We start from the raw sequence: 25,630 nt of genomic DNA on the forward strand, positions 1-25,630 counted from the left end.
ACTAGTTATATTTCCTAATTAAACTATGGCCTAGTCCTGGTTTAAGATAATCCCTGTCCAGGAAACCACCCCTATTTGTCATGTTGTGTTGATTTTGTATTAAAATAAATAAAAGGGACAACACAAGATGTGATAAAACTAAGTGTGTTGCTTCAACGATAAAACAGAGATGTGTTAAGGGCAATACAAAATGTGTTGTTTTAACACATAGTTTCAAGAATGATAAAACACTCATGTGATACTTACTAACAAGTAACACAGTTAGTAAGGTTTCTCTTGTTTTTCTAAAGTTTGATATTTACCATGCTTTTTGTTGTTTTATAGCCTGCAGACAAAAGACAACTTTTGGAGCTAGAAATTGAGGTACAGTATGTTATCAATGTTTATTCATTGCTTATATATTTTGTATTATTTTGTCAAATGACAGTATGTATTGCCTTAATACATGCATTGCTCACCAGGTTATAAAGATGCATCAGTCTGCTGTGATTCTTTTGCTGGTCTTGTGTGCCTCATTGTCTACTGATGCTCAACCAGCAGATGTAAGGCAACGCTATGAGAAATTCCTGAGGCAACATGTCTATGGCAAAATGAATGAGCGTATATGTGACAGTGAGATTCGCAAGAGACAGATCACACTGTCCGATACTGACAATGGCTGCAAAGAGGTTAACACCTTTATACAAGCAAACGGAAACACAGTTAGAGCAGTTTGTACTGGTGGTGGAACAATATATAATAAACAAAGAAACCTGTACATAAGCAATAATCCTTTCCCTGTGATTACATGCAAATTAACGGGTGGGACTAGACGCCCAAATTGTGTATACAGAGGTCACAAGTCCACTCGCAAGATTGTTGTAGCATGTGAACAAGGCTGGCCAACACATTATGACGAAGGCATTCTTAATAATTAGTTATTGCAAATTAATGTCTTTCTTATGCTTGAAAGTATCATTTACATTTGCACCTTTACTGTAGATCTTTTTAAAAAGCAGTAAAATGTGTGCATCTCTCTGTGTGTCTATGTGTGTTACCAACAAATACTAAACGTGTTTGTTAGCCCACGTGTCTGTGCAAATATTCAATAAAAATTCTCTCACCATTTATCACATACAATGTTGTTTTGTGCTTTTTTTCACTGGTTTAATTTTTTCTCTTTTTTAAAAACACAATAATTTTTCTCAACCGATTTCAATGATCTGTGTGGAGTACATTACATGACACAACAGCGTTGAATCTGACCTCTTACTAAAGTTCTTCACAAAAATGGAATTATCTCCGCTTTTAGCTGAAAATTTGAGAGGTGATAACTGATAAGAGAACAAATTAAGGTAGGATGAAACTTTTTTGTTGTTTTTGGAAAGCGGATGGACTGTTCTTTCATTTGATATTTTATGTTTATTTAAAGAAGATAATTTTTCTGTAAGGCATTAAACTAAAACTGGGTGGCAACTTAAAAAAAAAAACGCTGACGTGGAAAGCGTTAAGCATGCTTCCAAGCATATTTGATCATCACTTCAACAGCTGCACGATATAAATGTTAATGTATATTTTAGATGAATGTTGATTTATAAAAATAAACACCACAGTCGTTAATCATATTTTCATTGTGTCTTTGCTGCGTCTGTGTTGGTTGGGAAGTGCGCTTTGTTGCAGCCACACTTGATTCTGAGGAACTACTTTGTTTGGCGGAAGAGTAATATTTGTTCTAATATAATTACAACTTATTTTTGTTTTATTTTGTGAAACCCTGCTATGCATATGATGTAACCGTTTTATAAACGCAATAAACCCCCGCAAAGCAGTGGGGTTACAGTGCACTCTATAACAGCTAAGGGGGTTTAGGCACTCCGCTTCGCGTCGTGCCTAACAACGCCCCTTAGCTGTTATAAAATGCACTGGTAACCCACTGCTTCTGCTTTGTAACAATAATACCTGTATTGCTTTATTTAATATCAGATATTATATTTTATTTGTTTTTATGAGAACTTTTAAATTTCTGGAAATATGTAATACATAATATGACAAATAATGCAAGATCACAAAAATTGACATTTTTTTGGAGGGACTGCCTGGCAGCCGACATCTAACTCCAGATTGTACAATCAGCAAGCCCTCAATTAAGCTAATAATTGTGATCATTTAGCACATTAGATGTGCTGTGTTTGCTGCCAATGCAGACACAAATATGGAAGTGACGTCTTTGGTATGAATAGAGTCTTGTTTTGTTTCCTTGTCTCGTCCTCGGTTCCCCAAGGACACTGAGATTGACAGATCCAGTTCCAGAGAATCGAAAGTGAAATTTTAAGATGAATAAACTTAAAATACTTATTTTTAAAAACCCCATCTCCGCCATGGATGATTCCTTTCCCATGGCCTCCTGTAAAGGGAAGGATAGAAAAGTAGCCATCGATCAGTGCTTCAGAATCTAAACAGACACAGTAGGGCATCCGGGGATTTCTCGTCTACTCTTTTTTATGAATACTGAGGATTCAGACATATTTTCACATACTGTTTTCTTCTAGTATGTATGTAGGCATATTTGAATATATCATTAGTATATTAGAAAAAATAGTCCTAAATCCCTCTGCCCTGTATAAATATGTAAAGTAGCCATGTGACAATTAACCCTGCGTTAGTTTGTGCCCTGCTCACCCCTATCTGTAGGCACTTTAGATAAAAGTGTCTGCAAATGCATAAATGAAAAATAATATAAATAATAATTAATTTGAGGGTTTTTTTTCATTTAAAGGTCACGTTTTTTCTGATCCCTTTTTTTAAACCCTAGTTAGTGTGTAATGTTGCTATAATAGCATAAATAATACCTGTAAAATGATAAGCTCAAAGTTCACTCCCAGGCGATATATTTTCTTTAACAGAATTCGCCTTTCAAAGCCTACAGCGAATGGCCAGTTTGGACTACAGCCCTCTACTTCCTGTTTTAATGACGTCAGTAGAACAGTTTTTGATTAAACTCCACCCACCCACAGGAATACGTCAGTCGCCAGCTAAGCTAACGGCAAGCTAAGCTGCTATCCAATCACAATACACTAAACTAACTACACAATCAGAACCCGATACGTATTTCTGAAGGAGGGACTTCATAGAACAAGGAAGACATCAGCCTGTTTTGAGGACAGTGAAAACAGCGCTAAAGGGATAAGTTAATTGTGTGAAAAATACAGCGTTTTTATACACATGAAATATGAACATATGTTATATTGTGCACTGTAAACACAATCAAAGCTTCAAAAACACAGAAAGAATGGGACCTTTAAAAGTGTTTTCTTACAGATCAAACACAGCTGTTTTTAAGTTAGTATTAACCATAGGTATTCATATATACAAACATCTTCAAAATTTTGAAACCATCTAATACACAATTTCTGTTTTCATAGTAATGGCAACTCTAATTGGCGAATTTAGATAATGTAGCAATGGGATTTTGGCCATTTTTAATTATTTTAAAGAAAAGCGTGATGAAAAATGGCGTCAAATGATCTTTTGGCTCCTGGAATATAAGCCAAGCTGCTATGTAAAGTAGCAGCTTGGATGGAGTAATGATTGTTTAATGGAGACTTTGTTCTCAGAAATTTTTCCTGGGCTCCATTCCATTGCAAACAAATACGAACGGAGGTTAACATCTCTGTGGTGTAATATAAAAGTATTTTATATAATGCATAATGGGTTAACCACTGAGTAAGCCAGTGTAGCGGGTCTCAAAAAGCAACTTATTTAAAGTTGAAACACCAAAGATAAATATATTTCCCTCTTTAATGTTATTAAATTCAAAGTTTCAATTCAAATTTATTTCTATAGCACTTACTGCACAAAATGAAAGTGCTCATGTAGGCGTGTTAAAATCAGAGGTCAACATTGTTTTTTATTCTTGTTTAAATATTTGTTATATTTCCTGTTAGAATCAGGTCATATGTACACTGATACAAGTTTCAAGGTTGGGTTAGATTTATAATAAAAGCTTCAGGATTACTGACACACAGCAGGGACGTCTTATCTGAAGCTGGTAATATTACAAATTTAAGCACTTAAAGCAAGCGTTAGTATTTTTCTTGGTTTGTTAAATAATTTGTTTTTATTTCTTACAGCCTACAAACAAAACAAGACATCTTCTGGAACAAAATATAATTTTGTCTGAAATAACAAGGTATGTTGTCACAATTTAGTTTAGTAATAACACAGATCTGACTCTGCTTATTTAAATGGCAGTAAGTATATCCTTAATGCATACATTGTTTAACAGATCATGAAGTCTGTTGTGATTCTGCTGTTGGTCTTGTGTGCCTCTTTGTCCACTGATGCTCAACCAGCAGATGTAAGGAGTTCATATGAAAATTTCCGCAAACAGCATGTGAATGCACGCATGAGAGACACCAACACCATGTGTGACAGAGTTATAAAGGACAGAAACATCATTGACACAAACACGTTTGGATGCAAACCTATAAACACTTTCATAAGAGCAACTCCTGGAGTTATTAATGCAGTTTGTGCTCACGGAGGAACACCACAAGGTGGGAACCTGTACAAGAGTAACAACCCTTTTGATGTTGTTAACTGTATACACAATGGGGGGCACATACACACAGGATGTCAACACAGGGCTAAGGCATCAACAGTGTATATTGTTCTGAAATGTGAAAGTGGGTGGCCGGTACATTTTCAACGTGTAGAAAATTATCCTTAAAATAGCCTCAACTACTTTCATTTTCATTTGATTATCTTGTCATTTTTTTATACTGGGTTGCTCCAGTGAAACAGATGAACTGTATGCAGTTATCACTATAATAAAATGTAATAAAAAAAATCTTATTTCTTAATTTTTCTTACCTTTACGAGTAGATTCACTCAGTCTAACAGCATATAAAAGCATAATGTTCACTCCTGTTGAGGAATTGACTTTACTTTACGGTATTAAGTCAATGTACAAAAGCAGAGGAGGAAAGAAATATACTAAACAATTTCTATGGTAAGAAAACTTTGTAAACTTTCTCTATAGCCTTAAACCTTGTTTGTCTTCATTTTAAGATTTATAGATTGGCAAAAAATAATAATATGGATATAGCTTTAAATGGGTTGTTACAGCATTGCATTCGTAGTGCAATTAAATTTCCTGGTAAAAACTGATAAACGTTTTTTGAACAAACGCTTATTTCCTTTTCAGTCTAATACAAAGATAAAAGAAACAGAGATTAATGTGACAATACGCAATACTTTATGCAATGACCATCCAATCTGAAACTAGTTGTTTACGTTTTAAACTAAATTAATATCATAAGTAATCCTTAATTTGCTGTTGCCACATGCATATTTAGAAGAGACCATAAACACAGGAAGTTGATACTGAAGGGTTAGGGTTAGAACAAAGGTCGGGAGTGTGAACAAGAATGGTTAACACATTTCAAATACTCTTTACACTGTGTTGTTCAAATGTCTTTAAAATCATCTTTATAATCTTTTTGTTATACCCTTTAAAAGTCCAGTTTATTGTACCACCCAAACTTTTGTCTTGTAAGTTTGTTTTCAAACTTTAAACAAGTTTTTATTTGTTTTGTAGAAATTAAAGCGTAATTGTTCATTCAAAATGTAACAAGGTTGAATGGTCTAATCAGTGGATCACAATAACTTCATAAACGTTTTTTATGTTGTGACATGTACTCTAAGAGAATATACACACAGGATGTTGATACAGGGGCCACTTGTTTTGCCGTGTGAAGAAAAATGGTCAACACATTTTGAACATTTGGCTGTATAAATGTCAAACTCAAAATAGTATATTCTATGTGTGTTGCTCTTGTCTTCACAATCATCTTTTTAAAATTGTAATACATAACTTGTTTGTTGTCTTCTTTGAAGATCCAATTTATTAATGTTGGTCTATAAATCATCTTCAACATGTAAGATATCAGTAATTGCAGTATGACCATCCAAACTGATAAAACTTTTGGTTTTGTCAAAGCATAATTCACAAATGAGAAATGGCTAAATAAAACCCTTACTTTCACTTTTATGTTTCTGATAATACAGCCAACAAAGAGAAAATCTTTTTTCAGTGGGTTTGTTTAATGCATTTTTGTACATTCACAGTATATGGATCAAATTAACTTCATGGGTAAACATTTAATGTTGCCACATGTCCATATTTAGAAGAAAACATAAACACAGGATGTTGATACAAAAGGGGCCACTTGTTCTGAGGTGTAAAACATGGCCAACACATTTTGAATGTGTGGCTATGTAAGTGACAAACTTGTTCCAGTGAAACCAATCTAAATATACTGCATGACCATATTATACTTTTTAAAGAAAGCTGAATCATCAACTTCAAAATATGTCTACATGCAATCTTTAAATTTTCATTAAATAAAGGTACTCCACAATAATGTATTTAACAGTAAATATGAGTTCAGACACTTTACAAATGAAGAGATTAGAAGAAGAGAGCCTCTGCTTTTACCCTCATCAAATTTTATTGTACCTTTTTAGGAAATATTGTCCGTAATTTAATATAAGAAAACCAAGTTCACAAGGTTATGAAGAAGTGCATTAATACTTTTAAGCATAGTAATCTTTGGCTACAGCTTTTATGTTTCTCTGCTTTATGCTTAAATATAGATTAATTTGACAATTGGTGCTCTTTAACTCTCACTTTTGTTATAAAGCACTCTGCAGCTATATGAAATCTGCTGCATTCATTGTTATTATTTTATTATTATGAGCTGCATAAACATTATGACTATATGTTTATGGCATTGACATACAATTTACATGCTGCATTCTGCATCTTTCCATGTTTATCTTTCTCAAGTTTATAATTACAATACTATTGTTTAGTTGTTATAGCTTTATGAGTTGTTAAGTTAATGAATATAAAAAGGGATGTATACTGTATGTTAAGATATGGAAGTGCCAGATGTTTTCAAATTAGGTTAGCTCAAGCATGCATTTTATTCTCGGATAAACCCTGTCCGGGAAATTGTCTTTATAAGTAAAACATTTGTATGCTTGTTTGAATATTTGGTATTTCCTGTCAACCAAGTCACATGTGCGGTGTCACTCTTTAAAACGTCACGTTATGATGAAAACTCCAGTCTTACTGACAGACAGCAGTGAACTCTCAACTGAAGCTGGTAAGAAAGATTATTGGAAATTAGGTGCTTAAAAATAAGTTTCAGTATTTTTCTGAGTTATTTTTTTACAGCCTACAAACAAGACAGCTGTTTGAGTATTACACAGAACAACATTACTTTGTGTCAAAGAGCAAGGTATGTTATCACTGTCACGGCTAAATCCGTGTCATGTTTGTTTCTGTTCTGATCATTGTCACCTGGACATTCATTGATTAATCACCTGATTCATTCCACCTGTTTGTCATTAGTCTGTGTATTTATACCTGTGTTTGTGCAATACTGCCTGCCGGTTCATTGTCATTTCTTCCATGTCTGTTCACGTTGGATGTTCCTGTGTTCATTACCTGCTCGTTGTTTGATTCCCGTGTTTTATTTCATGTTTTATTATTAAATGTCCTTATGTTTTGTGAACTCTGCACTTGTGTCCTTACTTCTGTTCCCCGTCGTGACAGAATGAACCGGCCATTCAAGGACGCAGCAAGTTCACGGAGGGCGGCTCCCCCAGGAGTTTCGTCGAGGGGGAGTAGTGACATCGGGGTTCATTCCCCATCAGCCCCGATGTCTCTTGAGGACCACCGTGAGCGATCGCTCGCTCCTGCGGGAGGCGGATCGGCCCAGGCGGTCCCCCAACGGTTGAGTCGTCGTCGACGGTCCCTCGGACGACCACCATCCTGCTCGCAGGGGGATCCGGAACGGACCATGCCCGATCATTTCCACGGGGTGGCTACCGAGGGTCTCCGTTTCCGCGAGGGTATGGGAGATGATTTCCGGGGGCATCTGATCGTCGACGATTCCCAGGAGGGGGGTAATTCAACTGCCTCGGTTCTCGGAGCGATCGCTCCGGTTCTCCTGGCGCATTCCGGCCCACCGTCTCATTGGTTTCGTCCCGGCGGCTGCCGGCTTCGCCAGGGTCCCCAAGCCCTCCACCCCTCCCTTGGACTCTCGCTACCAGACGTTGTGTTTGTTTTGTTTTTATGTGAGTGTCTGGTAGCCACTCGTAGAGGGAGGGGTTATGTCACGGTTAAATCCGTGTCATGTTTGTTTTCCGGTCTGATCATTGTCACCTGGACATTCATTGATTAATCACCTGATTCATTCCACCTGTTTGTCATTAGTCTGTGTATTTATACCTGTGTTTGTGCAATACTGACTGCCGGTTCTTTGTCATTTCTTCCATGTCTGTTCACGTTGGATGTTCCTGTGTTCATTACCTGCCCGTTGTTTTATTCCCGTGTTTTATTTCATGTTTTGTTATTAAATGTCCTTATGTTTTGTGAACTCTGCACTTGTGTCCTTACTTCTGTTCCCCGTCGTGACAATCACAACAATAACTTAATACAGTATTTTGTTTATTAATCATACAAAACTGATACATTATGCATGTATGGTTTGTTCACCAGGTCATGGAGATCCATCAGCCTACTGTGATTTTTTTGTTGGTCTTGTGTGCCTCTTTGTCCACTGCACAAGATGTACAGGAACTCTATAGGAAATTCCTCAATCAGCATGTGAATGAAGGTGACATGAATTCAAATCAGTGTAACAGTGTAATGCAAAAGAGAAACATCACAAAAGAACGAACTGTAAATGGCTGCAAAGAAGTTTTCACCTTTATACTTGCAAGTAATGTCAGTGTTACAGCAGTTTGTGATGGAAGAGATGGTGAGAACATTTATAGCAGAACAACTTTTAATACGGTTACATGTACTTTATATAATGGGACTACAAACCCAAATTGTACATATATCGGTAATTGGACAATACGCAAGATAGTTGTGTCTTGTAAAGATAAGTTTCCAGTACATTTCATACGTGTGGATATGTCAGGCTGAAAGTTTGTTCATGTTCTGTCATTCTTAAATGCTGGGTTGCAGTGTCTTCACAATAATCTATATAATTAAATCTAAGCAAAATGTGCTTTTTTTAATACAACAACACCAGTTTTACAGTAAGTTTAAATGTGTGTAAGTGTGCTTATCTTTTGCTTCAGTGCTTTATGTCAGACCTTTTACAATTAAATTCAGGCAGTCTGACGATATGTTAAAGCATAATGTTGAGAAGGTTTAAGAGGTTGTACAAAGTAAGCCAAGGAAAAATGTCTGTCAATAAAAATATCTATATCATGAAACATGTCTTTTGTTTGTGTTCAGTCTCAAAGTAAATATCCACTCACTTATATTGACAAATAATATTGAAAAAAATAAATAACATCATAAACAAATAAAATATAATCATATTGGTGTTACTATGCTCAAATAGTAGATCATTGCATTGAGGGATCACTGACTTAATTCCCTGTGAACAAACAAAAATTGTAAGGTATAAGTGGTGAAAACATTTAATTACATGCAAAACAGATCAATTAAACATTAATTAAAAGGATAGTTCCCTTTAAAATGAAAATTCTGTCATCGTTTATTCACCCTCATGGTGTTCTAAACCTGTATGAATTAATTTTTTCTAATGAACACAAAAGAAGATATTTTGAGAATGATGGTAAACACACAGCATATAGTGACAATTGACTTCCATAATAGGAATAAAAAATATGATGGAATTTAATGGTACCGTCAACTGTGTGCTTATTATCATTTATCAGAATATTTTCTTCATCATTTATCACAATACCTACCATGGAAGTCAATGGTCACTATCTGCTGTGTGTTTACCATCAATTCTCAAAATATCTTCTTCTGTGTTCATCAGAAAAAAAGAAATTCATACAGGTTTAGAACAACATGAGGATGAGTAAATTTTACATTTTAAAGTGAACTATCCCTTTAAGAGAAATTAATCTCAGATACAATATGTAGGCTAACTGCTCAAATGTGAACATCGAGTTCAATGTTGTTTTTTTAATTCTTGTTTAAATATTTGTTATACATTTTCTGTTATGTCACGATTCTTCTTCCTTTATTTCTTGACGCCATTCCAGCATCTACGGCTATATTCATGGCGAGAACAAGTCAATCCATACGCAAGTTTTATTCAGACAAGTTGATCCATGCACAGGTTGGGGGAGGGACAATTTGGCATGTCCAATCTGCTTTACTTGCATGTTTTTGGCCTGTGGGAGGAAACCGGAGTAAACCCACGCTGACACAGGGAGAGTTATGTCATGATTAAAGGTCATGTTAGGTTTATGATAAAAACTGCAGTCTTACTGACAGACAAAAAGTAAAGTCCCAACTGAAGCTGGTTAGTAATATTACTGCAAATAAAGTATTTAAATGAAGTATCAGTATTATTCTGGGTTTTTAGGGTTTTGGTTTTTTTTACAGCCTACAGACAAGACAAAACAGCTGTTGGAAAAATATTCATTTGTCTGGAACAGAGAGGTATGTTGTCACAGTATTTCCATGTAAGAAATATTGTTTATTATGTATACATATTTCATTAGCTTACTTATTCATTAGCTATTGCCTTGCATAATGCATGACATATATTGTTCACCAGGTTATAAAGATGCATCAGTCTGCTGTGATTCTTCTGCTGGTCTTGTGTGCATCATTGTCCACTGACGCTCAACCAGCAGATGTAAGGCAACGCTATGAGAAATTCCTGAGGCAGCATGTCTATGGCAAAATGAATGAGCGTATATGTGACAGTGAGATTCGCAAGAGACAGATCACACTGTCCGATACTGACAATGGCTGCAAAGAGGTTAACACCTTTATACAAGCAAATAAAGACACAGTTAGAGCAGTTTGTACTGGTGGTGGAAGTATATATAATAATATAAAAGACCTGTATGAGAGCCAAAAACCTTTCCCTGTGATTGCATGCAAATTAAGGAAAGGGGATAGATACCCAAATTGTGTATACAGAGGTCACAAGTCCACTCGTAGGATTGTTGTGGGGTGTGCAGACGGCTGGCCAACACATTATGACGAAGGCATTATTGTACCAAATTAGGCTTAATATAGCCTTATAACATTAAAAACGAAATGCAATATGTTGTTGTTTACCATTAACAGAAAAACATTTGAACAGACTTGACTTAATGAATTGTTTCTTATGCTTGAAAATTATTTTAATTATATTAATTATAAAGTTGTTTAAAATAAATAAATATACTACAATATTTGTAGTGGCTGTAATTGTTTACATTAAATTTTCTCTTCCACTGTGACTACTTTTCTATGTGCATCTCTCTTGTACTGTGTATGTATGCTTCAAAAAAATTAAGGAGAAAATAAGTAAACGTTTCATTAGCCTACCTGTCGAGTACTCAATAAAAATTGTCACATCAAAGTTGTTGTTGTACGCTTACTGCAGATGTATACACAATGTTGCTATTTTTAAAAAACACAGTTTGTATTTCCTGCTTGTGACTATTTTTTTCATTATTAAGACAGACAAAAAATTGCATCATTTATAATTTATACGTTTCAAATTTTCGAACTTTTCTAACAAATTAAATGCACGTATGTGTCAAAGTTCATACATTACCTTGAGATATTTGCCTGATTTTTGATTGACTTTCAAACATTAGTTGGACATTTTAGCTGTACACTATTTGCAGCACAAACTGTTAACTGATTTTAGTTTTCTTAAAAATATGAACAATAAAGGTGCCGCAGCTTCAATATTATATGTATGTTTTAAACAGTTTTCACCGCGTTGACGAAAGGTAAACCCAGTTCCCTACTTCATGTCTCGGGTCTTTTATTTTGTAAAAAAATTATATATAACTCGACTTCCTGTTTGTGTTTGTTAGACTGCTGCTAGGTTCACATCGCAGCTAAAAGCGAATTTACACAGACAGTTGCTGCTGCCTCGCATCTTCACACTAATAATAATTACATGTATGAGTTTAAATGAATATACGAAGATATAAACAGACAGATTTCTCTTCCCCGTTTCTTCCTGAAGACGTTTTTATAGCACTGTTATGTCGGTATCTTCATACAGAGATGCTAACAGCTGATTGCTAGCTAGAGCTGTTGACAAATAACCTGAAACATCATCATCTTCACACATGCTGGCCGTTATTGAATAGGTCCATGATATTTTTCAACAACTGCTGTTAAGATCTGCATAGATCCTGCTGTGAGTATTAAAGCCAATTTGGTGCAGTAACGTCCATTGTCTAGTGTTACCAGGACTTAGCTCTTTCTAATAATGAGATGTTTGTGTGGTAATCTGTGACAGAGCTATAAGTTATAGTTTATACAGATTTATATGTAGGGTCATAATTGCATGTTAATTTGAAAGCAGCAACCAGCTTCTTTGTTTCATAGATGTTGAACTTATGTATGTATTTATATGTGTACATTAGGATTGTGTTAATGCCCCATAGAAGAAAAGCATAAGTGAGGTTATTATCTTCCCTGGGTTGATATCTCACTGCCCTGGACATGATGGGCCCAAGGCGAAAAGTCACCAGGACTCAGAGTCTGGGTGGAGGATCGCACAGCTTGCTCGGACATGAAGAACCCAAAGATTATATAAATGAGCTGTCACATGAGGTGCTTTGCCATATATTTAGGTCAGTGCAGCATGCATACGTCCACACCCTTACACTAACACTGATCATTCACCAGTCAAATATTTCTCAATCATGACTGTTATCCATAGCAGTGCTTAATAACTTACCACTGACTGTAGCTGTGCTTGTGTTTAGTCTGTTTGTGGTCTCTACAAGTAAGCTAATATGTCATGCCTGTTTATTTCTTAAGAAGCTGAGTAAAAAAAGTGGGATATGCACAGTCAGGCGGTCACTATCGTAAAGCCTTCATTTTATCAGGTCCTGATGACTGTGCATTAGTCCCTATCTAAATGCTGGTATTTTTGTGGTAAATTGTTGTATAAAAGAGAGAAATAATGAGCAATTGTACTTAAATTGATTAAATTATTATACTTGAATTACAAAATATAGGTCTATTTTCCCACAGATACTTGCCCATGCAGGACATAATGTGTATGGAGTGTCTGTCACGGAAATTAAGAGAGGCTGTGACTCTGTATTTGCGGGTGGTGAAGGTAGTGGATCTTTGTGCAACCCGGTGGTGGGAGTACATGCCCTCAGGTAGGCAGAAACTATACATCAATTTGACTACTGACATCTGTGTGTGATTAGACCTTGCATTAATATGTAGTATGTATACATAGTCTGTCTAAGGGCATTGCAGCAGGCCAGATTTATGTTTAGATAAAACACTGTACATATTTAATTGACATTAATTGATTTATTTGATATATTTTGCTATTCACCAGTTTTAATACAGTATGTAAATAATACAGTGCTGCACAAAAGTCTTAGGCCACCATGCCAGAATTAGATTTGTTGGTTTTGCAATGTTATAGTGATCATTTATAATTATTTCTCAGTCTCTTTAATAGAATACAGCCGGAAAATACAGGAAATGTGTATATAGTATTAAAAACTGTATAAAATGTAAACTGATGTGTCATGTTTTTAAGGTGAACTCCCCTTTCACATGAGCATTAGCAGGAAACTGCAGGATCTCTTAAACCTAAATAAAATGAAATATTTTAAAGAAATTTGTATTTTTACTTCATTCTGCTCAAAAACGCTCAAGATGTGTTTAGTGCCAAGAGAGGTCAGACTAAACACAGACGATCCCTAAAGAAGACATTTAGTCCTGAAAAAAAAAATTTGTACCTGGGTGATTCTCACGAAAACTTGGTTTTAAAAATGTCATGCATGAAAATGAAAAAATTGCTTAAATTTACTTTTTTTTCCCACCAGACATTGAAAAACAAAGTCTGGAGTAAATGGGAACATTAATTTAAAAACTTTTACTTATCATTTAACACTTTTTGTAACATAATTTAAAAAATTAGTCCTAAAAAATCTCATTACCGCAACAGTCAGAAAACATCAACACTGACATATTTTCAAAATGACATGACAAACCTGAAAGAACATAATTTGGAGATTCTGCACATGCATTTAAAATCAAAGTATTATGCTTCTATTAATTAAATTAACATTTAATAAGCATCTGTTGCGGTAATGATAATCAAAATGTCGTGTAAGCATTCTGACAAGACAATATTTCAAATTAACTGTAAAAAATGATCTTACCTGGTAGCCATCTTGAAGTAACTGGTCCATGTGCTTGGTCACTCAAAATCAAACTTTATTAAAATTCTGTATGTGTGCTTAAACTGTTCTCAAAAAGTGTTGCGGAGGATGAGAACATCAGGCATGGACACATCATTTTCCTAATTTTTCTTCATTATTATTATACATATTCAGTAAAAAAAATTTCTGTCATCTAAAGTAGTCTAGCAAAACATCCATTTTTTTCTTAATATTTTTGTGTTAATTTGATTAAATTACAACATAACGCATGTTCAAACACAGCCGGACACATTGCGGTAATGAGAATTTCAGCAGAAAATGAGATAAAATTTACAATTATAAATTCTTATGTTGAAATCACACATTGTGCAAGGTAGAACACAGTATTGTGTTAATTCTGATGCTTTTTAATGTTACTATATTACACATTTTAAAGCTAAAATCATTAGTGCCGTGGTGTTTCAATGGTTTCGTGAGAATCACCCACACATTTTCTGTATTTTCTGTTTGTATCTTAATAAAATAGGTTGAAAAATACATTTGTATGGACATTAAAACTTCTAAAACAGCAAGTCTGGTGGTGGTGGCCTAAGACTATTGCACAGTATTCTATGTCTCATAATACTTGAATATTAGTGTTTGTAAACATTTGATTCGATATGCATAGTAGTGGCTAATGTCACAAAATTACTCTTTCTAAAATCCAATAAATTCCTGATAGATAAAACCAAGGCCCTTATTACTTTTTTTAAGGGTCCCTTATACATTTACCTTTATACAAACAATTTAAGCTAAATTGTTGAAATCAAACATATGCTTATTTCTAACACGATTTACTACTTGATGTTTAATTAAATGACAGCTTTACAATTCTTTGAGTAGTAGTCCAAGATATATGAAGCTATTACGAATAACATGGCACAGAATTATGTGTAATGTCCCAAGTGGTGTTTGTGTGTATAACAGGTTTCACAGACTCCAGTTTCCTCATGCTGATGAAGAAAATGCCGGATTTGGAGCAGCTGTATGGTCTTCATCCACGTTACCTAGAAAGAAGGAGGGTCAGAGGTTACGAGGCTTTCAGTATTCCTGGTGTTTTGGAGGCCCTACAGGCCTGCCCAAACCTCATTGTGAGTACATTTTAGAGATATTGTTTGATTTAGCTTAAGGCAATGCCAGTTGTACTACTGCATATGAAAATGATATTTGTGCTCAGGGTGTGGAGACATCTCATCTTGAGCTTGTGGAAGCAATATGGAACTACATGCCTCAGGTGCACATACTGGGCAAGTTCAGGAACCGAAACGGGGCCTTTCCTATTCCATCTGAGAACAAACTCACCATACCAGCTGCAGCCAAAATACAAACACTCCATCTTGTCGGTGAGTTTCAGATCGTCTGCAAACTTTATTCACATCCATCTTGCCTGTTTTACATCATGCCCTAAACTCTCACCGTGTTCGCTTCAGGTGTGAACGTACCAGAGATCCCATGTCTGTCCATGCTCAGGCATCTATACCTGAAATGGGTTCGCCTTACAAAGCCTCAGCCCTTCAAAGACTTTCTTTGCGTGAACTTGCGTACATTTGTCATGAGGAACTGCGCCGGCCCCACAAATTCACTGAAGTATGTGCCTCTTGTCACCGGATTGGCCTCCGCTCGCAACCTGGAACAGCTTGAACTGGTGAGGGTGCCCTTCTTAGGGGGACTAATTCAACATGTGGTGGAGGATAGCTGGAGGTCAGGTAAGCACATCACGGTGTCAGCTCTTCTCAATACTGTATGTAAATAGCTTCATGTATTGAAATAGCTTCAGGGTAATTTTTAGGTGATTTTACAGTATTGCAGAATGTACTTATGGATAGTTTAAGCCAAAATGAATATGTGATCTTGTATCATTTTTATTTAAGTAGAATGCCGAATAGTAGCAATATTAAGAGGAGTATTTCTTATACAATGAATGTTGTTGGCCATTTATACTGTCAAAAAAGCAACCATACAATTGTCATCAGTGTAGTCCATATGACTAGATTTAAAGGGACACTCCAATTTTTTTGAAAATATGCTAATTTTCCAGATCTCCGGGTCTGACGGTACCACTTTTAGTATAGCTTAGCATAATCCATTGAATCTGATTAGACCATTAGCATCAAGCTCAAAAATAACCAAATAATTATTTGTAGTAAAACTTGACTCTTCTGTAGTTATATCGTGTACTAAGACCGACGGAAAATTAAAAGTTGCGATTTTCTAGGCAGATATGGCTAGGAACTACACTCTCATTCTGGCATAATAATCAAGGACTTTGCTGATGTAACATGGCTGTGTGAGGTGCAATGATATTACGCAATGCCCAAAATAGTCTGTTGAAAGTTACAAAGGGGACTATTTTCGGGCACGGCATAATATCACTTCGCCGCCTGCAGCCAGGGTAAGGCAGCAAAGTCCTCGATTATTATGCCAGAATGAGAGTATAGTTCCTAGACATATCTGCCTAGAAAATTGCAACTTTTAATTTTCCGTCGGTCTTGGTGCACGATGTAGCTCCGGAAGAGTCGGGTTTTAAATAGGAAATATATCGAAACTCTTTGTTTTTTTTTGGAGCGCAATGCTAATTGTCTAATCAGATTTAATTTGGATGCTGAACCTTACGAAAAACCTCATCTTGTTGACCATCATATGTGTGCTATAGCAAGATGCTTTTGTTAATCATTTATTATGAGCAACACATTCACAGTTTTTGTTGTAAACTTTGTAAAATTAAATGGCAGATCTTTTAAAGTTTGGCATGTCTTTTAGGGGGGTTTCGTAATTTGCACACTATTGTATTTGGTGCCTGTAAGAATGCACTTGAAGTGGACCTGGGCTACCTCATCATTACTGCTGCTCGCAGGTAAACTCATTTTTTTTAAATTATGTACATTATAGACCTGCACTGAGTCCACAATAGAGTTATAAATACTGACAGAATAATTTCATTGTGCAGGTTGCATGAAGTCCGAATCCAGCCTTCTTTAACCAAAGATGGAGTGTTCTCTGCACTGAAAATGGCTGAACTAGAGTTCCCCCAGTTTGAGACTTTGCACCTCGGATATGTTGATGAATTTTTATTGCAATGTAGGTATAATTTTATTTAAACGATAACTGCTTGTTCTTAAAAGCTGGAGCAATATTGACCTGGCATCCCATGTGTTGTTTTAATAAAAATGTGTTGTTTTTCCACAGGTAAATTGAGTCATGCTGAGTTGGTGAAATACGGTCTTGCTGATGTGATCGAGAATCCAGGAATCATCACGGACATTGGAATGAAGGCTGTTAATGAAGTGTTTAGCTCCATCAAGTATCTGGTCATTTATAACTGTCCTCATCTTCACAACCCAAACAACTGGATCACAGGTAATAAATTCAGTGTTGCTTACATGTATTACCTCACAATTATCATCTGTTATATTGCAGACTATTGGCACTTTTCCATTGCATGGTGCCCCAGGGTTTGGTTTGGTTTGGGTCGGGTCAGCTTACTTTTGGGGGCTTTTCCACTGCGTGCAGTACATAGTACCCAATACTTTTTTTTGTACCACCTCGGTTGGGGTTCCAAGCGACCCGAGCTGATACGAAAAACGTGACGCAAAAACACTGTAAATCACTGATTGGTCTGAGATATTCGTCACTACCAGCATCATCGCTATAATGTAAAAGGTTAGCTTTACCTTCATGCCAGCTTGCGCTGTCTGGAGTAAACATGTTGTCATCTGTGCTTTGCTGTAAGTTCCCAAAATCCATTTTAGCAATAAAAAACATCCACAGGTTGAGAATCAGGAACACCATAACCATTTTTTCCACACTTGCAGTTTGCGGCGGCACATTTGCGACGCGCACGTCTGCATATATGCTTAAAGCAACACCAAAGAGTTTTTTACCTTAAAATAACGTTTCCAAAAAAGTTTCAGTCATTCATCTACTCGAAACAGGGTGAACGGCACTTTCACATTCGCTTTGCAGCCCTCTATTGGCCAAAACCGCACTAAAGAAGTTTCCAACCATCCGGTCGCTGTCCTGTAGTTCGAGTGAAAACTACATAAATTTGCTTTATGGCAGACCTACAATCCAATCAGAGCCAGCTTTGCTGCAGTAGGCTAAATTATTTACGACAGTGGTAATGGACAATTCCGCTTCCAACCTGTAGGGGGTGCAAAGAGCAAAAACTCTTTAGTGTTGCTTTAAATGCAACTAAAATGAGGCTCAGCGGAGCGCGTCGACTGTACAGAAACTGTCATGTGAGACAGAGGTAGTGATAAACGTGATGAGCAAACATCTATTTGTGGTGGGCAATTTTAACTTTGTGGTGTACTGAGAAAGAAAGAAATGTATGGGAATGTACAACGAAGCTCTCACTTGTATACACGCCTATAATCCCTCCCACTCCGAAGTGTTATTAAACTCGATGGAAAGCTAACCAAGCCAAAGTGAGGTGACCTGACCTGACCTGACTCAAGTCATGGTGTACTAAGCAATAGAAAAGTGCCATATTTCTACCATCTCAATGCCCTATAAACTACATTTTTTGCATAGATCCCTCACTGATCATCTGCGGTCTCTTTTAGATCACTCACGCTGGAGTCGACTGGTGGATCTCACACTGGTGCGTTGTCATGCAATCAAGCTGGAGTCTTTCAGCCAGTTTATTGAAATGCTTCCCAGCCTAGAGTTCATCTCTCTAGACCAGATGTTTCGTGAGCCTCCCAAGGTGAGTCTGATGCTTTGGACCCTTTAATAAAACAAAGATAACTTATTCTGTTGATTTGACGTATATACAGTACATGGATTACCTGCATGCTATAATGCAGATATGATTAGGTATGATAGTACATACTGTGTACTTTTTACAGTGTGCAAATTAAGCATTTCTGAGTTACTAGTAGCTAAAACTTTGTAAGGTGCATTAACATCATTTGTTTATCACAGGGCTGTGCACGTGTGGGACTCAGCGCTGGCACTGGTATCGGTGTATCATCTGCCTTGGTCAGCAATCAGAACTCCAACAACGATAATGACAACAATAACAACAACAATCACCAAAACAATAATGATGCAAACATTCCCCCAAACAACAATCGCGAAGACTTGCCTCAGCAACACCGTCGTGGCGCAGAAGGTATGCGTAATAAAGCGTAATAAATAAAGGTGCCTGTCGGGTTTCTGCCAGGTTTAATTTGACTCTTCTTCAATCAGAAATTCCTGACGTGGAAGGCATGGTGGCAGAAAACATAGAGCCTGAGCCTGTTCTTGGGGCTGTCAACCCAGAAGAAGAGATTCAAGGTTCCAGCCAGACAACCAATCCTTCACCTGACCAGGATGAAGAACAAGCAGGTAAAGAAGATGCTGTCAATAATAAGACATAAGATAGCAGGGTTTCCCGCAGCACTTTGCAGTTTGGGTGGCCCGCCTAAGCTGGGAAACCCTACCACCTTAACTAAAAAAATTTCTGCGGGAAAACCTGGATAGTTTTTGTCATCTGTTAATATTGTCTCTTTCTTTCCATGGTGTCATCCAGGTCCTAGCGGAGTTCAGACCGCTGTGAAAAAGCAGCCGGTGGTGGTGTCGGATTCGGACAGTGAGGATGAGTACAGTCCAGTCAGGACGCAGGGTGCCGGCCGTTCTCAAGGCCAGTACCCAGAAACCGAAGCCCAGGAGAAAAGCACCACAGCTGTGACCCCACATGGTAGTTAAAACTCTCTCACTATTGCTGCATGAGCTCACTACAAGCATAAATATTCCCAAATGGCTTAAAAATACATTCCTGCAGTGTTATTAGTAGGCTGTACAATTATCTTTAGCTATGGATACCAATAAATTATCCATCTTTTATAAAAGTTCAACTTTGCATCGCCAACAGTTGGTATTTGTAACAAATGTCACGCTATATTGTAATAGGTAAAGGGAAGACTCCTCTGCGCAGACGTGGACTGCAGCCTCAAGAGTCCAGTTGTGAGAAAGGCTGCCAGGTAACCAGCGAGCAGATCAAAGCTGACATGAAAGCAGCCACTGAGACAGCCGAGCGTGGGAACAAAGACAGAACCAGCGGGGCTGGACCCGCCTCAGGCTACGCTAACGGCGGATGCGTCTGCTCCATTCGTTGGAGGGAAGACTCGGCCAATCAGGAGAACCGAGGTGGGGTGGGCAGGGGAGAAGAAGGGATGGTCAGGACACGCTGCACATGCAGCAGGTCTCGTTCCTCCGCTGAAATCGGGACTCGTGGTGGCCATGGCCACTCCGCAGAGCTGGAGAGCCAAGACCCTGAGCAGAGAGCGGGGGAAGAGGAGATGGAGGACAGACACTCAAGCACTCCGCCCCGTAATCAGAGCTCATCCGAGGAGCATACTAAGAAGACTGCAGGCCAGCCGCATGATGGTAGACCCCCAGATTCATCGCACAGAACCCCAACCCATGAGTTCCCCAGGAGACCAGTCACTCGTGCCTGCAGCAGACTTTCATTTGAGCCTCTGGTGTGTGAGTCAGGTGAGATGAAAGCAAAGTGGCCATGCAATGGCATCAGTAAGCAATGGAAAAGGCACAGCATGGCAAATGCTGAATCTTCTGGTTTCATTTGTATATGGCATGAAAGCAGATGGAAGATGCAATAGGGGATGAGATTATTGTACTGCTAGTCGATGCCAACAGTTATATTGCATCTGGGTTTTTTTCATGACATTTAGATACGTTTATTATTTTCACATCTGAGCTCCATTTTGTCTCACGCACTTATTTGCTGAGATTAGCAACTAAGGGGCGGTTTCCCGGACAGGGATTAGCTTAAGCCAGGACTAGGCCTTAGTTTAATTAGGAAATATAACTAGTTTTAACAAACATGCCTTACTAAAAACATGTCAGTGCAAGTTTTTGGTTTGGTTTTAGCTCTTACATTTATTTTATTTTAGAATTTTTCGTGATTGTTGCGGGCAAAAATCCTTGATCTTGCAGCACGTTTTCTTAAAAAGTGCAATGGAATATGCAGGATATTTATGCAATTTTATGTGATGAAATTGTGGGAACTTGCAAAAACTGTTTGCAGCTTTTGAGGTGTTTTATTGATGTTCACGTCACACAATCACGTCACTTCATAACGTCCCCATGGCAACATGGGACATGGCTGCGCTTGTGTGAAGTAAATGCACCTTTTTTCAACTTTCTGCTAAGATGTATGTGATATTTGCTACGAAAATGTGGGGATTGTAAAATCATGCAAGCCCTGCATATTTTGCGCACGGAAATCTGCAATTTATGCTGCGAAAGTGCAGCGTATTTGAAAAAATGCACCCCCGCATAAATATACGGACTTTTGCTGATTATGCGTTGAATCATTGCGAGGGACTGCCAATATGATTTACAGTTAAATGTGTCAAAGCCACCTACAGTACGATAACGTGTTAGTATTTTAGAAATGTAGGTGTGTATATATTACATGTGTTTTTAGGGTGTACCATTTTGTATAAACACCCCCATAGTGCCCACTGTGCAAAATACATAGTATATTTTCCAATTACATGATCGTAAACTGTATTGTATTATAGAGTTACAATGCAAGAAAATTATGTTTAGTGTGCTTAAAATGTCGGTCTGTCCAGAGCTGCCCAAATCAAAACCACGAGCTCCAGTGAAGAGAAAACGTATGGTAGACAAATCCACCAGCACTAGTGACCCTGTGACTGAAGATGACCACGTGCAGGTGGGCTTTTCATCTTGTATGACTCACCTAAATGTTTTATTAATGCAGTTGCATAAAGCTAATCTTGCTTTATTGTGCAGGTGCTCAACCTTAAATCTAAAAACCTGGTTGGTATCACGCTTACAAATTGTGGTATCACAGACCTGGTTCTTAAAGAGTGTCCGAAAATGATGTTTGTCCACGGTGAGTTTTTTTGCGGAAGATCGATTTTTGAGTTTGTGACATAAATATGAGACATTTCAAACTTCAAAGCCATCCAAACATGAGCATTTTGTTCCTTTCCTCCCAAGCCACACGCTGCAGGGTGCTGAAACATCTAGTAGTGGAAAGTGCGCCTATCGTGAATCGTTTTGACTATGCACAGTGTAAGAAGCTAGACATGGAGCAGGTGCTGGATCAAATCTTACGAATGCCCCCGGAGAGAAACCGTATCATCTACATGAGGCCTATGCAGCAGGTTAGCAAAGAGTGCGGTTGCCCTGGAAGCAACAATTATGTTTTTTTTCTCACAAGATGTGTAAAATGATTTTTGTGATGATGCATAAGAATACAGTTATAACTGCTTTGTGTGCATTATGTGATATTATGTGCATTATGTCATTTAAATAAGTGCTTATAAGCTGATTTAGGCTATTTAGGGAGTTTAATGTACAATGTGAACATGCATCACCACAAAGAAAAGTGCTGAGAAATGTTTAAACTTCGTCATTTCACTGTTCATCTCTAGGTTGACTCTCTGGCTTTGGAGAAGAAGCTCTTTAGTGGTCCATACCCATATCATATTGCCATCATCCATGAGTTCAGCAATCCCCCCAATATCAGGAACAAGGTGCGTGTGCGTAGCTGGATGGACACCATTGCCAACATTAGCCAGTGAGTATTTTACCCAATAAACAATTAGATAAATCACTATAAATTTTGTTTAAATGTGACCCTGACTGTGAACTCCAGGCTAAAGTTGCATAATCTAATTATGAGATTAGAAGCATCAAAGTTTAATGTCATTATTTTCACTTTATTTTCAATCTTTGACATAGTTAATATTAAAGATATTATGTTTTTTTTTTTCCATTACATTATGAAGGATGATTTTATGTAAAAAAAAAAAAAACTTCTATGGTTGCACAGGCAGGGTCACAAATATTTTCCTGTTGCATGCTTTGTCCACCAGATGGCACTGTTTTTCTTTCAACGCATCCCATAAATCTCATCAAGCTGTGTTTTTATCTTTTCACAAGAGAACTCATCAAATATGAATTCTTTCCGGAGGCCACACGGACGGAAGAGGATGTAAAGAAGTATCCCAGCTATCCCTGGGGCCGAGACATCTACACATTAGAGGGTGAGAGGAAACAGATCAGGGTCCTTTGAGACCAGTTCAGTTTTTCCTTCACTTCCTCTGGAAATACAGCCAGAGGTGTATGTGTGTGAGAGAAAGGGAGATTTATTTACATTTCCATTTCCTGACTAGATCGTATTCATATCAAAGAAAATTTGCAGGTGCCTTAGATCCAAAATCTAATAGCTTATATACAGCAGAATCTGATTGTAAATATTTACAAAATGACTTTCGTCTTAAAGTGATGCTGTTTAAATTTTCTCACAGGGGTAGTAGATGGGGCGCCGTACTCCATGATCACTGATTTCCCGTGGCTTCGCACTTTACGCACAGCAGAACCCAATAGTTTTGCTCGATATGACTTTGAGGATGATGAAAGCAGTAAGTAATGCATTGTGATGGCCATCGTGAATATAAACCTCTTCAACTATCAAAATGCAATAATGAAGACAAGCCCAAGAATTGTATTAATAAACAATTGTTAACGACTAAAAAATGTTTCTCTATCTGTCAGCTACAATTTACGCACCACGCCGCAAGGGACAGCTCTCGGCCGACATGTGCATGGAGACTATCGGTGAGGAGATCTCAGAGCGCCGGCAAACAGGCAAAGGCGTTTTTCAGCGCGTGGTGGTCGTCTTCATCCACTACTGTGATGTTCGTGGAGAACCGGTAGATGATGACTACATTTAGAAGTGTCAATGTTCAGCCGAAGAGCCTGAAGGTGTGGAGGGCTCCACATAAGCACTTTGTCAGGCTCTGAGCGCTGACCAACACCGCTGTCTCCTGTGAAAGTACAGAGACACAACCTCAGTGTGGAATAACAAGGCATTTCCTGTTGCCTTTATCTCTGAGTAAATAAAACTGAAAGCGATCGCTTTAAAATCTGCAATTGTCGGCCATTGCTTGTTTGTGTGGAGATGTTGGTCCTGGATCAATGCAAAGACATGCAGCCTGCTGTTACCTGCAGCACACTTCAAGTAAAGAGAGGCTGATCGGGACTGGAGCATTTTATTTGGTGGTGCACGTGGGAAAGACATGCTGAGCCACAACAGGTGGTTGTGAAATCACTTGATTGGATGGACACAGAAGAGAGCCCATGGTTGATTTTTTGTTATTTTATTTTTTATGTGCATTTGTGTTGTTAAGACACTTGGCATAATTTCTTGGGATCTATGCTTTACTAGGAATATTGTTCTGGAGTTTTGTGTTAGATCTATGTTTTGCACATCAAACCTCTTATTCTTTTGGGAAATCATATCATTCTTAGCCTCATTTTAAATTATTTCAGATTTTATTCTTGTTTTTTTCTCACCTTCCCCGCAGAGGTTGACATATTGGTTTTGGACGTTAGGTTGACTTTTGTGTGTGTGTCACTGTTAATGGTGCTGTGAGTTAGTTTAGCTCAGAAACTTGGGAAAATTGATGATCGAAAATATACCTCAGTTTTTCCCTACGGCCTTCAAATAGCTAAATTGATAACAGAAATGTGTGAGAAGAGTTAACAGTGAAAGTTTTATGCACGTTTTTTTACCTTTAGTTGACCATTTTTATGGATTTACAGTTTTAAATCAAAAGCACAGTGGATAAAGTTGCCATGCAGATCCCTTATTCATCCTCCGATGACTTAAAATGCACTGTTCTCACGTACAGTCTCAGAATAGGGAGGCGTATGTTAATCTCCCCCCACCAAGATACAGCATTAAAAGTGAACTCATTACGTGTTTATGGATTGTTTATTTCCTTGTCTAGTCCTTCACGTTGTTGCTTTACAGTTGTGTGCACAAAAAAGATGGGAAATTTAAGGAAAGGCATATTGTGTCTCACCTGCCTGTTGATGCAAAACGGATATCACAAAAATGTTTGATGTGTGGTAAGAGAAAATGGTGTATTAGGAGCGGGCTGAGATTTCTGGCGCTATTAATGCACGTAAACTCCTTCTCGCTGCTCTAGTTTTGTCTGGGTGGCCTATTCTGCCATGTTCAATAGAAAGAAACTACACGGATTGAATTTACACCCATGCTAAGCGCTGCAGAAACTTGTGTACAAAGCCCATGTACAGATATTCTGTATTTAAATAATCTTGTTTTATATGTTTATATAAAATGAATAAATATTTCACTAAATAAAATGGTAGGTGTTCTCTTGTGTTTTATTTTTACCTTGATGATATCTATTTGGAGCATACTCTCTTAAAAATAAAAGTGCTTCACGATGCTAAAGAACCATTTTTGGCTGAATGGTAAAAAAAACCTTTAACATCCGAACATTTCAGGGAAAATGTAAGACAGAAATGGGTCTTCTATAGAATTTTTAGGCATATAAAATGCTTCATCCCCAGTATTGAAAGTTTATAAGAA

The 25,630-nt window shown here is 37.5% G+C and overlaps 2 protein-coding genes across 3 annotated transcripts; both read left to right on the forward strand.

Moving 5' to 3' along the window:
- The first annotated feature begins 341 nt into the window (after window positions 1-341).
- On the forward strand, window positions 342-1,119 carry rnasel3 (ribonuclease like 3). Its single transcript, XM_073854605.1, has one exon. It carries the CDS (start codon window positions 429-431, stop codon window positions 915-917), a length of 489 nt encoding a protein of 162 aa, XP_073710706.1. The 5' UTR covers window positions 342-428; the 3' UTR covers window positions 918-1,119.
- Window positions 1,120-11,840: 10,721 nt separating this feature from the next.
- Window positions 11,841-25,406, forward strand: fbxo38 (F-box protein 38). 2 transcript variants are annotated; one of them, XM_055178236.2, is made up of 21 exons: window positions 11,841-12,203; window positions 12,433-12,642; window positions 13,049-13,182; window positions 15,172-15,335; window positions 15,422-15,587; window positions 15,675-15,950; window positions 17,005-17,098; window positions 17,192-17,322; window positions 17,431-17,601; window positions 18,810-18,952; window positions 19,171-19,360; window positions 19,438-19,575; window positions 19,760-19,927; window positions 20,140-20,724; window positions 21,831-21,931; window positions 22,012-22,114; window positions 22,222-22,388; window positions 22,659-22,804; window positions 23,170-23,273; window positions 23,538-23,651; window positions 23,785-25,406. In XM_055178236.2, the coding sequence occupies exons 2-21, from the start codon at window positions 12,512-12,514 to the stop codon at window positions 23,961-23,963; spliced, it is 3,405 nt and encodes a 1,134-aa protein (XP_055034211.2). In that variant the 5' UTR covers window positions 11,841-12,203; window positions 12,433-12,511; the 3' UTR covers window positions 23,964-25,406. The 2 variants fall into 2 exon arrangements, with proteins under 2 accessions (XP_055034211.2, XP_055034213.2); XM_055178238.2 differs by having other exon boundaries at window positions 12,454-12,642.
- Window positions 25,407-25,630: the final 224 nt, after the last annotated feature.

The sequence above is a fragment of the Misgurnus anguillicaudatus genome, chromosome 16, assembly GCF_027580225.2.
Source record: "Misgurnus anguillicaudatus chromosome 16, ASM2758022v2, whole genome shotgun sequence".
In the NCBI taxonomy this organism is placed as follows: Eukaryota; Metazoa; Chordata; class Actinopteri; order Cypriniformes; family Cobitidae; genus Misgurnus; species Misgurnus anguillicaudatus.